Source organism: Bemisia tabaci, chromosome 4, assembly GCF_918797505.1.
Source record: "Bemisia tabaci chromosome 4, PGI_BMITA_v3".
NCBI lineage: Eukaryota > Metazoa > Arthropoda > Insecta > Hemiptera > Aleyrodidae > Bemisia > Bemisia tabaci.
Window position 1 is genome coordinate 36,540,253 of NC_092796.1, and position 16,142 is coordinate 36,556,394.

Genomic DNA, 16,142 nt, shown 5'->3' on the forward strand with positions numbered 1-16,142 from the left:
GGTGAATTTTTATTTACTTAATTATTGAGCCTCTACTCCTGTTCCCCTTCTTATTCACTTACCTCTCTCGGTATTTTTTTATGTTTTTGTAGGCATGATTGCATTTTAAAAAGTATCGCATCAATTCTATAGTATTCTAAATTAAATAATGTTTAGTTACTGAGTCTTAATAGATCCACCCAAGCACTGAGAAGAGAAAAGTATAGGAATTTATTAATGAAGTAGGTTAAGTAACGTTTAAAAATTAAAAATAAAGATCCAGATTTCAGTCTTATTTATTTAAGTTATTTCTGAGTATTCTCATTTTGTGCCGAAACAACACATCTTTGAAATCGCAAAAATGTTACTTGACTTTTCCATTCAAGGTATCCTGTAATTGTCGGAGAGTTTCCCTTAAAATATTTCTTGGAAGTCTTCACCTCAAAATGAATAAATACATTAATAAAGAGTCAAAATACAGTAATAAAAGCAGTATCAACAGAAGAAGTCAAAGAGCGCGTCTAGATTAAGGTCTTAATTAGCTGAGAGTAGGTAAGTCGATTTTGAAACTGTAAATAGACACGAATTGATACCTCGATTGCAAAGTCGGACAATTTCGATAGAACTTCAGGCCACCTCGGCTATATTGGATTTCAAATTTTGAAAATTAGACTTTTACTCTGAAACTCCCCCCTGGCACAAAGTTTCATTAAATCAATAGATCATCAGCCTGAATGTTGTTTAAGTCGGCACGAGAAGAATCGAAAATCGATTTATTACATGACGTAGATAGGGCTCACTGGAAAAAAAACACATTGGATCTAGAGTCCAGACTCTTAAAAACATCAACAAGAAAAAGTACTCTTGATTCAATCAGAATCTAGCTTAAATCAAGAACCAAGCCTCTTAATTTAAGCGAATTTCGTTTTGATTCAAGCAAAAATCCGATTGAATCAAGAGTATTTTTTCTTGTCAATATTCTAAAGATTCTGGAATCTAGATCCGATGTGTTTTTTTTTTTTTTTCCAGTGCTTTGTCTTGTCTTATCTTGTCGACAAAGCAAGTTAAAGTTCCAGCAGTCAGACTGCAGGAGCCAAGATTGTATTGTAGGCAGCATCCACCCACTGTCTTGGATTTTAGAATTGCAAAAATTTTAATAATATAAAAATTCTAATATTTCAATAAATTTTGAGATTTTAAACTTCTTTTTTACTTTTAATTGGGTTGAAATTAAAGTCTTCCGTCAGGAAATGCCACCTGATTTCAAGTTCCACAAAAATCGATCGAACAAGAGCCGCATATCGTGCGATAAATACAGAAAACGATACCAGTCAATTTATAGACGTAAGTGCGCCTTCATTTTTGTCTGATACTGTGCAATACTTCCGAGGTGGAATAGTTGCTCAAAGCGCCTCCCACAGTATTGCATCCACTCTATGTTAGAGGATCGCGATTGCCGTTGATATTATACTCTAGTATGTGCGTAGTTCCACATTTTCTCATCGCTGACGGTAAGGTAAAAAACACCCATTCCTCAATTTGCGACGTAGCAAGTTTTTCACTACCTATTATTTGTGCAGGTAAACATTAAGTATGAACACAAAGTCTGTCGATATTTTTCCGAGATATGAACTAAATCATCAGGTATTTTAATGTTTCGTTCATGATGTCTATTTGGACCGCGTTAAACAGAAAGGAACCAACCCACATCAGATTTTCCCAAATTTAACTGGGCAATTTAATTTTTCACATGAAAACGGTTGTGCGGATTTTCGTGCAAATTTCAGTGAAAATTCTTCATGGTGCGAAGCAAATTCCTTAAAATTTGCAAAGAAATCCGAACAAATGTTCTCTAATAAAAATTTACTTCCCCAGTTAAACTTGGCAATAGCTGATGTGGCTTGGTTCCTTCCTGTTAAACTCGGTTCATTTGTAGGTACGCTATAGTTAACAATGAGGGAAAGAAGTATGAGCAGAAAATTCCAAACGAACAAAAGCGGATCCGAAATCTATAGACTTTGCTTTTAATCGCCCGTAGGTCAATCCTCCGATACTATTTTCAGACGCAAAAATTAAATTTGAGGAAACTTTCATTCATGATGTCAATATTGATTGTTGATTCGCTGGCGACTGGACGCCCTGTGCACCTTGTCAATGATCTTCGTTTGGATGCGTGTCCACCCGAAATGTAAATGTTGCCGCCGCAAAGACGTGAATGCGGAACCATGAGAGCGGCTTGAGAAATTTGTGCAAATTCGCGAAATATTTCTCAATCAATGTCAAGAACTCCTCTTACCTAAAGTCGCAAGAAGTGTAAACTTCGGCTCTTCCCCGAAATGCGCACCGTTGCTGCAAGTAGGTGGAATTACATAGGTAATTGGACGTATTTCTATCAAACAGAACTATGTGCATTAAGACATGAGCCCTGAGACCCATAAGAATATATACATAACAGGGGTCATGTCATATTGCACATAGTTATTCCGTTTGACAGAAATACGTCCAATTGAGCCAGGCAAAGTGGGAGCCAAAGAGGGAACCACCCACGGACGGAGGTTATTTGGACTGCATTTTGCAATTTGGAGCTATAAATTCTGGCTCATTTGAAAAAACACTTATGTGCATAGGGAAACTAATGGCACAAACGTTGTTTTTAAACCGGGCCGGAATTTATAGCTCCTAATTGCAAAATGTAGTCCATTTTACCTTGAGAAGTCCTCAAATGTTTCTTCTTAAAATTCTTGTCTTTGGATTTTAAGTCCATGAATTTCCTCGAATTTTGAAGAAAAGTCTGTATGGATGCGGACTACTGTTTGAAATGAGGAACTTTCACCCATCAAAGGCCCATCAAAGGTTGCCAGATTGTACGATAATATGTGGACATTAGACATGGGTTATAACGGGAAAATGCTGATTTTCAACACTGTCTGGTAACAATGGAATCACACATCCCTATTGAGATAATAATAACGCTTATTTTGTCTCTAGATTGGGTCTGAATGTATGTTCTAAATGCAAAATGTGGTTCAAATGTACTTCAAAGTTACCTACTGTATTTTACAGGGCCGGATTTACCTACTTGCCGCCCATGAGCCGCCTGTATTTTGCCGCCCCCTTCTCATTCATTTTGAAATCAATAAAAACCATCAAGTGAACGTGCCGGAGGAGGAGGGGAGGGGTGCATAAGACACGTTTACTCGTGTTGCCTAATTTTTTGTGGAAGCCCTGTCAACACTACTAGCAAAAGTTCACGGAACTTTGCTTGAAGGTTAAGTTCCGTAAACCTATCTCTGTGTGAACAAGGCCTTCCATTTGTAAGAAATAAACGTAAAAATTATGCAAGAAAAAACATCAATGTGGTTTAATAATAATTTTAACCTCCGCCACGGCGCCGCGCTGACCGCACTGTGTTTGACGCAATGCGTGAAGTATTCCTACAGTCTTGTAGACGCTATGCATTTCACGCCGACCGCCCCTGAACGCATACTATGTTTGACGCAATGCGTGAAGTGTTCATGAAGTCTGGTAGGCGCTATGCGTTTCACGTCAACCGCTACGCTGTTGACCGCACTGTATTTGACGCAATGCGTGAAGTATTCATGCAGTCTTGCGGGTGCTAATATGTGTTACATGCCAACCGCCGCGCCGCGCTGAGGACTTCTCCTTTTCATCTCAAGTCCTCATCAGCGACAAAAGCGACAAAATTTGCTGCTCTCTTGACGTTGGCTTGCGGGTCACATTGAGGTAAAAAGAAAAATGGGTGGAAGTCTTCTTTCTCCCTGAACAGCAAGGTTGTACTCACAAGTAAGTTTGGTTCCCAACTTTCTCAATTCTTTTGGTAACCTCAATATTTCGACAGGAAAAAAGGTAGGTACGACTGTAATAAAGTTTAAAACTTCATCTAGATCATTATTCCTCAAAATATGAAAGCGGTGAAATACGGTGAAAGCGGGTGGTTGTAATAGACAAAGGAGGTAAGTAATAGACTAACTAACGGCATCCTTTGAGAGTTCCTATATTCGTCCAACATTTCTTTTCTTAGTCTATAGCAACCACTATAGTGGCGAGGAGCTATAACGATCGACTATCGATATTCTCCCTTTTAAAGCTGTGGTGAAGAATCGATTATCATGGTGTCCGTTGGCATTACCCTGTTTATCGATCCTTTTCCATAAGTTGAAATGGCAGATCAATCGATATATTGTAAAGCACCCCACACCACTGGCAACCACCCATTTCAACCAAGAGGATCGCTACATTTTCCCCTCACTGAGAAAAAAAAAGCGCAGAGCACCAGAATCTGGACCTCAGCACATTCAGTGGATGATGATTTTTTATTACCTTTCCGATCCGCACTTGGGTTCAGCCGGCGACTGTCCTCACCACATTCTTTTTGTACTTTCCCACATTCTTCCTTTACCAGACGACATGTTTTCCTACACTCCACCACATCCGGTAGAAGCTAAAGCAAAGTTGATTTTTTTCTCTCTGTGATTATTCTTTTTTGTCCAGGGCTTAATCTATCGATTTCAAAAATCTGCCCGCAGTTGATCTCTGTTGAATTCGGTGCAAATGAGGCTCTTTTTTTACACAACTCCTCAATTTCTACCGAGCTCTCAGCATGGATTGGCAACGCAGCCGCCTGAGCAGAAGCTCGCCGAATTCGGGTCAGTCCAAAGAGCGACGCGGGGCCGGCATTCGCGAGATGGTTTTCGGATTTTCCGCCGCGTAGGCGATTTTCAAAAAGCGCGGAGCCCCCGTCCGAGCGCCGGCTGGAGCCGAGTTAGTCGGAACCCGAGCGCAGTGTCAACAACAGCGTGATTCCTTTCCCAGCTCAGCAGTTTTCCGCTTTTCAGAATTCGTCGCTTTCCGTCCCGAGTTCCTCCTTTCCTCCGTGTCGTTCAACTCCGCGGGATCGTCGACCATCCAGTCTTCCTTCCGGCATGCTCTTCGCGCTTTAAATGTGATCCCTGATCCCTTCTCCAGCGTCGCGTCGCCCGGATACCCCGATTTTCGAGCCCCTCTCAGTTTCCTGTCCAGCGTTCAAGTCTCCTGTACCCATGCACGCGAGACTCCTTCTCCTGGCCGTCTGCTGTCTTGTCGTCGCTGGATTCCGCAGAGGTTAGTAGGTCGTTTGCAGAGAGCATTGGCGGATCCGGCGAATTGGCAACATTGTTTTCCTCCGTTTAAACCTATGGAAATATATCGATTCTTTGAGGGATCAGGTGCTCCGACAAGAATCGATTTTTCAACATAGGTTTAAATGGAAGGAATCCGGTGTTGCCAAGTTGCTGGGTTCGCCTCTGGTAGAGAGAAGTATTAAGAAGACTCCGATTTGCGGGCTGATTTTTGAAAATTATAGACAAAGCGATAGACAAAAAAGACAAAAAGGATATGGAAGGATCCTATTGGTGGAGGTGGGTGGTTGCAGTGGACAAAGGACGTAGGCAATAGACTTACTAGCGGCAACTTACGAGAGACCAAACAGTAAGTCCATCATTTACCCCCTCAGTCTGTAATAACCACCCATTTCAACCAATAGGATCGCTCCACACCCCCTATGTCTTCTTTGTCTATAGCTTTGTCTATCAATTTCAACAATTAGCCCGTTGATAGCCTTTCAGGGTGTGATTGGTGTAAATTACTTTGGAGAATTCTCTTCCATGAATGAATTTTATGTATACGTCGCATGGATTTGGTTAAATCAGGTACTTTATCAAACGCCTAAGCAGTTAGTTTAATTTTGAAAAACGTTTTAAATTTGCACTATTTCGACGAAACAGAATTATGTGAGGGTGGGAAAGCTGGGGGGTGCTCGCGATGAGCTGGATGAGAAACAATGTAAAAGTGCACTTGATTCCTTTTGAAGAACTGGAAAAATGAGAATTTAAATTCACCAAACGGAATTATGTGCGAACTGTATGCGGGACTCTTGAGCCGTGGGCATGGCAAAAGAGCCTTGTGGACAGGGCTCATGAGTTAAGGCGGATAACGGGCGAAGGCGGCGGCGACTACGTCACTGGCACTTTATAATTTCTATTCATTCTTACCGCCCGAGAACTAACGAGAACACTCCATATTTCCCACCAACACATACTTTTGTTCGGTAGAAATACGACCAAATAATCCACCGGAAACTTGAAATGTTGTGAGTCAACATCACCGAAACGAAGTCTTAAAATTCAAATATGTGACGTAATCCAGAGGGTTATGTGTAAAAATTACTTCCGAACCCCGAGATGAATAGACGCTATTAGTGCCACGTCACAGTCGGTATCGATTGTATCGAACTGGATCCAAACAATCAAACATAACCTTACTATTCAATATGAAACTGAAGAATTTCAGAGATAATTCGCCCAGTTTGAGAAAAAAGTTGTGTTAGAGACAGCTCTTTTAATCGCGGAACGTTCCCGCATTGTTAAGTTGACGGGATAAAGCAGTTTCAGAAAGGTGAAAATACCCACGAGGGCCACCATGATTTAGGCCACTCCTATGCCACTCCAGTTTCTTGGCTTTTGACTGTGAAATTCTGGGAGGGAGGTGTCAAGATGAGGTTATGTTTGATTGTTTGGATCCAGTTCGATACAATCGATACCGACTGTGACGTGGCACTAATAGCGTCTATTCGTATTTTGTGCCCGATTATGATTGGAGGGAAAAATAGTATGTACTCTATTCGGACGTATTTCTACCAAACAGAATTAGGCGCGGGTAAAAAAAATAGGGTTTGCTCGTTAGTTCTCGGGCGGTAAGAATGAATGAGAGTTATAAAGCGCCAGTGACGTAAGCGGGAACGAAGCCGCCGCTGCGACGCGTTCCTCCATGGTGATATTGGTGGTCTTTAACTCATGTGCCCTGTCCTCAAGGCACTTTTGCCATGCCCACGGCTCATGAGTTCTGCGTACAGTTGGCACATATTTCCGTTTGGTGAATTTAAATTCCCACTTTTCCAATTCTTCAAAAGGAATCAAGCCCACTTTTACATTGTTTCTTATCCAGCTCACCATGAGCTCGAGCATACCCCATCTTTCCCACCCGCACATAATTCTGTTCCGTAGAAATACGTCCAAATCATGAAAAGGTCCTCATCTACTACTAGGAAAATTAGCTGCATAAAAATGAATCGATACATATGATAACGTTTTCCCTTAGGTACTATGAGCAGAAAAGTGTTTTTTCAACACTTGAAGTCTTTGCACTGAATGCATGTTAAGTTTCTTCCCTTTTCAGATTCTCTCTCCAGCTTCTCGGGAAAAAGGAAATATTTGAGTAGAAATTTTGAAACATCGCAATCAAAAATCATGCATTTCACCAATTATTGGTAATGACACATGTCCGTTGGCATTCTCTGTAAGGAAAGGTCAAATAACAAGTTATTCCGACCTGCGAGAGGGTCACTTGAATTTTATGTCAAACTTTGGCAGTCCTTCAGCATGAAACTTTATTTTGAAAATGGAGATAGATTTTTACCGTTGAAATTTTGATAATATCTCAGAACTATGATTATGTTAATTCATCCGCAAGGTAGATTCATTTCTCTTTATCCGTTAAATGAAATGTTCATATAGTTCGATTGAAAAAGCACGCATCAGAATTAGGTATGGGATTTAAAATTACCACAAATATTGCATCGTTTTATTAGATATTTGTCCAATATATATTTGTAGTTGTTGAAGAATATTACTCAGAAATAAAGAAAACTCATAACTAATTTTCTAGATGAAGCTCTCTTGGAGGAATATTACGTTCCTATTGGCAACGCTGGTCGCATACCTACTTTGTACAAGTATTTACAAAACAAGGAATTCAAATTTGACACATGCGGAGTGGCTCAACGATTCTCTGAAAACTGAAACCAAAATTACATTCAATGAGGTTAGATGTTAGGACTGGTCACGGAAATTAAAAAGAATGCTTTCATAGATTGAGTGTGGCTTAACGCTGACTAGGGCAGTTTTACACCATTACATCTGTCGGCGCCCTAATTCACGTATCAGGAAAAAATCAAGTGTTCTTACTCAACATGATGCTATAATATTACCGGTACTGGAGATGATGCAGGTTTAAAAATAAAGATTTCAAGCTTTAAAGCAAAACAATAGCGCTAAAAATTCCTTGTAAAACCTTTTTCATCTAATTTGATTTGAAAACGTTGCCACATTGTTAAGAAAAACCCTCCATTCCAGGAATGAATTGCGAACTGCTGCTCAAGTAACGGAAAAACAGAGGCATAAGGGAAAAACGATCGGATATTGATCGCAGTATATCGAAGGCTGAAGTACAAAACCACGTATCTCCATTGCGGTGTTTCAAACTTTCCGCTCCTTTTTTATTTTTTCGAGGAGAAACAAGCCAACTTTATAGCTTGAAATTTATACAGAATATCCGCTTACAGAGATGAAAAATCGAGGAAGTTTTCGAGAAATTGCGTGGACTAGTTTTGCAGAGAAAAAATAAGTAAAACAGGCAGTCTGCAAAGCTGCAGACAGAGATACGTGGTTTTGCACTTTGGGCATCAACATGTTTTCATGGAAAAAGTTTCGGAAGAGTGATTTTTGTCTCGATGAGTTGAGAAAAAGGAAATTTGAACATTTATAATATTACAACATTTTGACGAAAAGGTTCCTTTTCAGCGTCTAAAAAATAAATTGCAAGTGATTTTCAGTTCACTGTTGTGCGAAGAGAGGGCGTAAAAAATCTTGTAATGGTCTCGACTTTTTCGATTTTTTAAAATCCTCGTTGAATTATTTGTCAATTTTTTTCCAGGACGAGCAGATATCGAGCACATCGGGAAGAGTTACCAGTTTCTAGCAGAAGAACCCGCGCGGCAGGTCGGACAGGGAGCCGATGGAAGGACAGCCGAGGAGGAGGCAGGGTGGGAGGCACCCGACGTAGAGGACCCTTCGGTGCCCCTGGCGATGAGGCTCCTGGCCGAGGCTGAGAATGAAACCCCCCGCGGGCGGGCCCTGCGGATCACCGGACAGGAGGATTTCACCCCCATCGCCAAGTCTCTCTCTCCGGACTCAGTCACCGTCGGTATGAGCCATTCAGTTACTCATCTATGACCATCGACGGGGAAAATACCTTACTCCGAACTAAAGTACCTTCATAGGGAGCGTGGGACCACTGAGTCTCATGGAGACCAGTGGTGGATGCAGGAGGGGAAGGACTACAAGGGCATGGTGGCATGCCCCCCCCCCCCTCCTGAAATGTCCAATATGAAAAAAATCCCTGCATGAGTAAAAAATGTCCAAGTATCCAGAATGCCCTATGGCGGTGACAATACCAAAATAAAAAATGTTCAAGTGTTTGATTACTATGATTAATATTCCCATTTACCTGTTCGTATAAATTCCATATACTTCCTCATCACTTTCGTCTTACGGCCCGTTGCTAACTCGAACATAATAGGCTATTCTTCTACAGTATCGTGGAATATCGTCCTCATCTTTAAATTTTTGATACCACTGGATGAGCTCGAGGCTTCTGTTCTGATTTGTTCTTGACTTCTTTGAAATATGTTGCTTAATGCGCGTATGACCCGTATAATTTTGTCAAATGAAGTTACATTTGGGCAATTTTGTTTTTGGTCATATTATCGCTATTGCAATCCCAGATATATTTGAACGTGCTTTAGACATGAACTTTTTTTGACTTTGGATATTTTTGTACTTTGGACATTTATCTTTGGAAATTGTTGTCATATTACCAACACTTTCATTGCTCTGTGCTCCTTGGGCAGTGCTACTTACACAAATGATGACCATTTTCAGGGACGTTCAGGAACCTGGCAGTGATAAACTTCACGGTGCCGAACGAGTACAGCCGGGCTCTGGGGAAGAACCGGACGGTGTGGTTCATCCTGACGCTGAAGAACATCACGCAGCATCCCCTGGTGACGGCCGTGCTCTCGGACAACCTCCACTACCGCGGCGACGTCTTCGTCAACTCGACGCGGGTCGACTGGAACAAGAACTTCCTCCTCTTCAACGTGACCAAGTTCGTCAAGTACTCCTACAGGAACCAGAGTCTCAGCTTCTCCCTGGTCACGCAGCCCGAAGGGGACAGCCGCATCACCGTCTCCGATGTCGTCGAGCTCCAGGGCAGTGAGAGGGGACCGCTTTTGGTGTCCACGGCCTTCCCGGAGCTATCAGGTATGAACTAAGTTGGAATTCCTTAAAGGTAGGAATCAATGGATGGACAGGGCTAGAGTGTGTTTCTTTCATGCCACAGGGATTTGCGATTGAAGCAGTGGCTTTGCGTGCTCAACGATATATCGATGGATCTGCCATTTAAGCCTATAGAAAAGGATCAATGAACAGCAACCTGATCGTTGAAATTTTTTGTTTGTCGGGACGACGAAGATGACATAGGTTAAAAGGCGGAGCGTGATTGGTCGGCTATGTCTTTTCGCTGCTTTGTCGTGTCTTATGTTGGGTTGACCTCTCGACAAGCTAACGGCACCTCTTAAGTTTCCGACAGTATGTCGATCATTCCACCTGACAAAGGCATGATAAAGCAGCGATAAGACATAGCCGACCAATCACGCTCCGTCTTTTAACCTATGTCATCTATGTCGATCCGACAAACAAAACATTTCAACAATCAGGCTGCAGGGCACTAGAAAAAAAAAACACATTGGATCTAGAGTCCAGACTCTTGAAAACATTGGCAAGAAAAAATACTCTTGATTTAATCGGATTTTTGCTTGAATCAAAACGAAATCCGCTTAAATTAAGAGGCTTGGTTCTTGATTTAAGCTAGATTCTGATTAAATCAAGAGTATTTTTTCTTGTCGATGTTTTTAAGAGTCTGGACTCTAGATCCAATGTGTTTTTTTTTCCCAGTGAGTGTTGGCAACGAAAATCTTAATAATCGATTCTTTACCATAGCTTCAAATAGGGAAATATAGATAATCGATCTTTCATGCCTCCATACTGGATTGAAATACATTTTCGTCTATAAAATTTGCCAGGAACCCAAGGAGATTAGTTCCAATAAATTGCAACTACATGATGGAATTGGATTTCATTTTGCAATTGCTACGATTCATGGCTCGGTTCAGAAAACTGAACGTATGTACCATTTGTTATCCTATGCACTTAAGTTTATTTTATGGATGAGCCAGGGATTGCAATTCCTAATAGCAAGGAGGATTTCAATTATTGCTACTGCATGGAAATGTTGTGCAAGTTGCCTATCGCCAAATTGAAGGGAAGAAAAAATATCTATCTTTTAGAAATTGATTGCGTTAAAATTGAAGTAAAAAGTAATTTTCCTTTGCATTTCGGATTGCTCATCTTTCTCACACAAGGGAAGCAGCTTGTCGATCGTTCAAAATGTGGCCCCCGTTTAGCCCTCCCCCCCCCCCCCCCAAAAAAAATGATTTTTTTACTTTTGCCGGAGACAAAAGTCAACAAGTTGTCTGATTTGTTTCTCTTTAAAAAAAATAAAATAGGGGCAGAAATTTTGAAACACCGCAATGGAGATACGTGTTTCCGCACTTTGGCCATGGATATCATCTTACTGAGTTCACTGACTCCACATTCTTATGCTTTTCAGCGATTGACATGCCCGGGGCCCTGCGCAGCAAGAGCAGGAGGAGACGAAGCGCCGAGGCCGGCGAGGTGACGTCATCATCTTCGACTCGGGGAACGACAACGACGGCGACCCCCGTGACGTCATCATCATCGCCATCGTGCAATTGCAGGCTCCAAGAATGGGCGCCCAGCAAGGAGGAACTCGGCTGGTCGTGGCTCATCCGACCGGAGTTCGTTCCGATCAACTACTGCATCGGAGACTGTCCCGTGCCCCTCCTTAACAGCACTTACAACGCCTCGTCCAATGCCATAGCTAGAGATTACTATCGGTGAGTCAAATTTTTGAGTTTGGAGGTGAGCTGTGGCGTCATTATTAAGGCGGCAGCTGATTGGATGTGGTGAGAATTGAGTCAGGTGGAATAACGGCCAAATCCGGCAAACGGCGTTGTGAGAAACAACCAGCGTTGAGAAATTCAGTTTAGTGTAAAATCAGTGGCGTGGCGTACTTTGCGATGTATCGATTGATCTGCCATTTAAACCTATGCAAAACTATCGAGAAACAGGGTGTTCGCAATGAACTCCTGACTAATCGATTCTTTAATACAGCTTTGAATGAGGAAATATCGATAATCGATCATTCACGCCTCGCCACTGTGTAAAATGCATATAGGTCATGATACAGTGTTTATCACGTGGTGACATAAAGCTACCTAAGCCCTGGAGTATAAGTCGTTTTAATTGGAATGACATTGGTATCGTTGGAATTGCGAAATATTAGAAATACGGAAGGTCTATTTTGGCCGCTCTTCCACAAAAATTTATTTTACACGGAACAATATATAAAAAAGACGAAGTCTAATGGCCAATTCCCCACAAGCTCCATGGGAATATGAATATATCGTTTCAAAAAACCGCGAATGTATGAGGATAGACTCAAATCCAAAGATGCTTCCTCGTTATCTTCCACCAAACTCCTTTAAAATTGGAAGTATTTCTACTAGGTAAACGGAACCAGAGCCGAGTGGAAAAGAAGGGGTGTGCCAGTGTGCTCCTTAGTTGAGGGCCGGTAAGAATGAATGGGGATTATGAAGCGCCAGTGACGTCAGCGACGACGAAGCCGCTGCCGCGGTCGCCCTCAACTCATGAGCTCTGCCCAGAACGCTCCTTTCACATGTCCACGGCTCATGAGCTCTAAGTGCCGTATCTACTTGGCACGTGGTCCTGTTTTACAGAATGTAAAATCCCACGCTTTTCCATCGCTCCAAAGGGTGTCACGTCCACTTTTACATTGGTTCTAATACAGCTTTCTATAAGAGCAAACCTCATTTGGATTGCACATCAGCTACTGCCGAATTTCATTGGGCAATTTAATTTTTTACGAGACAACGTTTGTGCAAATTCCTTTAAAAATTCTGAGGAATTTTAGTCGAACTATGGAGAAAATTCACTGGAATTTGCGCGAAAATCCGCACAATCGTTTTCATGCAAAAAAATTAAATCGCACAATTAAATTTGGAAATTGCCGATGTGGCTTGGTTCCTCTCTGTTTAACGCGGTCCATTTTTCCCACTCGTTTTTGATTCCGATTAGCGCACAAATACGTCCAATTAGATCCTTGTCTTATTAATTCTGAAAACTTTCTGTTTGGTTTGTGCGCAGGACGATTATCAAGGCCCGCGACCCGAAGCTAGACCATCCGGACATCCATTGTGTGCCAATTGCCTATCGACCAGTGGCCGTTCTCATCGAATCAGCCCCGGGCATCATCTCCATGGAGCGAGTTTCAACTTTGGCCGTGTCCCAGTGCGGATGTAGATGAAAGCCATCCACCATCGTTCCACGAACCACATAAATTTTGCGCCATTTTGCACGGTTTCTTGAGCAACCTAAACACACGGAAAAAAATGGATTGCTGATTTATTACAAAATATGTTCGACACATTTCAAATGTGCATTTTACAATAAAGGAAAGCTAATTTAATCACGGAGGTGGTCAAATTAGCATATTTTTATTGTAAAATCTACACTGATTCATGTCGGACACTTTTTTTAACTACAAAATTGTTTAATCAGCAATTTCATTCTCTCTGTGCAAACTTGTTTCGACTCTTGCAAGCTAGCGACACTTAATTTCAGGAAAATATGTTGATGAGTTTAACCATCATTCTCGATAATTTTCGTGCAAACCAACAATACTTCTGGAATAGCCTACCAGTTTGGATTTAGCAGTAGCGTAGAGGTTGTGATTGTACAAATAATATAGTTTATCCTACCAATTTTGTCGATTGGCTATGAGGAGGCGGTGCCGATAAGGGCCGTTTTGAGCCCACCATAGCAGAATTTCCTCAATTCTACAATGTTTTGCTTATTGAGGATTTATAATTTACGGAATGCATTATGGCTTGGTCATTTTCGGTCTCTTTTTAGGTCTAATTGACTGATCTAGATATGGGTCTGAGGGCCGATTTTGGTGAAAAATGCGGATTTTTCGGCATTTGAACGAAAACTTGCAATAATTATATTTTCCGCCAAAGAAGGTCTTACGACCCATGTTTGGGCCAGTTTAGAACCAAAAAGAGACAAAAAATTACCAAATTACGATGCATTCTATAAAAATTAGACTTTCAATGAGAAAAAAACGTAGAGTTGAGAAAACTCATGGTGGGTCCAAAAATTACCATTTTCGACAGTCAAGAAGCAGAGACAAAAAGAGACCCATATTGGTATCTTGGCAATGGTGGAAGCTATTACTTCCGTGATTCCAACATCGGACTGTTGACCTACCTACCAGGTGGATTTTGAGCATTATATTTAGTAAAAAGCCATAATTTGGTAAACTTGTTTGACACATTACGTCACCCGAAGCTCGTAGATTGTCAATTGTCAACATGAGGATGATGATTGTTGCTAACTAGTAATTGCTTGTAAGGAAAGTTGAATCCCTGAAAGTAAAAGTTTCCACCTGTTACCAAGAGCTAATAGCGGAAGGTATCTCCTTGACTCTGTCAAAAAGATAGTTAGGCTACTAAACATTGTTCTCTTGTTTAATGGACCACTAAAAAAGGGTAGGATTCCAAAAAGATCGTCTTTAGACACAACATGGAACTATTGGCTCAGGATACCTGCCGCGATTTGTCTGCAAGAATTTGTAATTAATACTGTCCACAGACTTTTAACATCGATGAAAATGCAGGGCACAATTCAAGTTGTGTACTCAAATATTCCTTCGTTGACAAAATATATGTCTCTCTTAAAAGATAGAAAATCAAATCGAGACAAATCTATGAAGTCGCTGGATTTGACTGTTGCTTTTCTACGGATTAAACCAAAATTACTATTTCTGAAATTGAAATTTAAAAATTCATGTCCAAAGTTTTCAGTAGACTTGGGAAGATCGTCGATCTCTGATTAGATCAAGGATGATTAACCAGGAAAGAACTGGTTTTAGTTTTAGTTTTCCATACAAATGTTTATTTTTTCCTACCTGAAATCAGTTGAACTATATTATATTGCTTAGTGTTTTTATTGATTAATATGTACATATCGAATAGTTATAATAAAGCCATACTTGTAAATTTTAATGCTCTATTTCATCAGGTTTATTTTGAGTTTTTATAACAGTGCCGTATTGCCCTCAGGAGCGGTATGAATGGACACAGAAATCGGGTGTTGAAATTTTGACGAAAAAATTTTTAGTGTCCTAAAATCAATTGGGAGTCGTTTAGTTTCTTTTTGTGCCCATCTGTGGCGTGTTGGGCTTTGCGATAAATCGAAAGATCTTCTTTTCAAACCGATGGAAAAGGATCAATGTCACCATTTCATCTCATTACTCTTAACAGTAGGTCCTAACGTTTTAGGGTGGATGTTAATAACTATACCATGAGTCTAGGATAGAAGACACGAACAGGAAACTTTAAAAGCATTCAACGCCTTCAATTCAGTGAATACACAAAACACAATGATTCACAAGTTAGAGATGTTGCTCGCACTAAAAATGAAGGCGCTCGGCAATTGTTGTAAGCATAGAGAGCACTAATGTCATGCTCCGGTACTATACGTTCTTATTGCACTTGCCCAGCGCCTTCATTTTTAGTGCGAGCAACATGTCTTACCTGTGAATCATCGAGTTTGGCGTATTCACTGGATCGAAGGCGTTCAATATTTTCAACATTTCCTGCTGATGTTTCTCCTCCTATTCAAAATGTAAAGTTATTAACGTCCACCGAGACGTTAGGACATAATGTTACGAGTGAAAGGTTGAAATAACTTTTTTCTACGACTAGACATCTCTAGCAAATGAACTAACAAAAATCCCGCAACTTTAGCTTCTACGCTACGTTCCACTTTTAGATGTCTTAAAATGTTGATTTATTTTTTCAATTAGGAAAACCTTAAATCTTAATTCTTTAAATGAGAGTTGGTTATTTTCTTTATAATCCGGCCCAGATACATTGAATCCAATCCAATAACCCGTATGAAGCAATTAATGTCATTAATTTTTCTAATGCTTTTCATTATTTTTCCATTGGAAAGTAATACACCTAGCGTTTTTGAATCATGTGATTTCTAAATCATCCTCCTATTGTAATTTTCTCTCTGCGTTTTTATTTTTTATTTCAT

At 40.8% G+C, this 16,142-nt stretch overlaps 1 protein-coding gene across 1 annotated transcript; it reads left to right on the forward strand.

Annotated features, from left to right (window-relative positions):
- Positions 1-4,733: 4,733 nt before the first annotated feature.
- LOC109031551 (inhibin beta E chain) lies at positions 4,734-15,103 on the forward strand. The gene is made up of 5 exons (XM_019043128.2): positions 4,734-5,100; positions 8,749-9,018; positions 9,756-10,136; positions 11,545-11,851; positions 13,182-15,103. The coding sequence occupies exons 1-5, from the start codon at positions 5,040-5,042 to the stop codon at positions 13,339-13,341; spliced, it is 1,179 nt and encodes a 392-aa protein (XP_018898673.2). The 5' UTR covers positions 4,734-5,039; the 3' UTR covers positions 13,342-15,103.
- Positions 15,104-16,142: the final 1,039 nt, after the last annotated feature.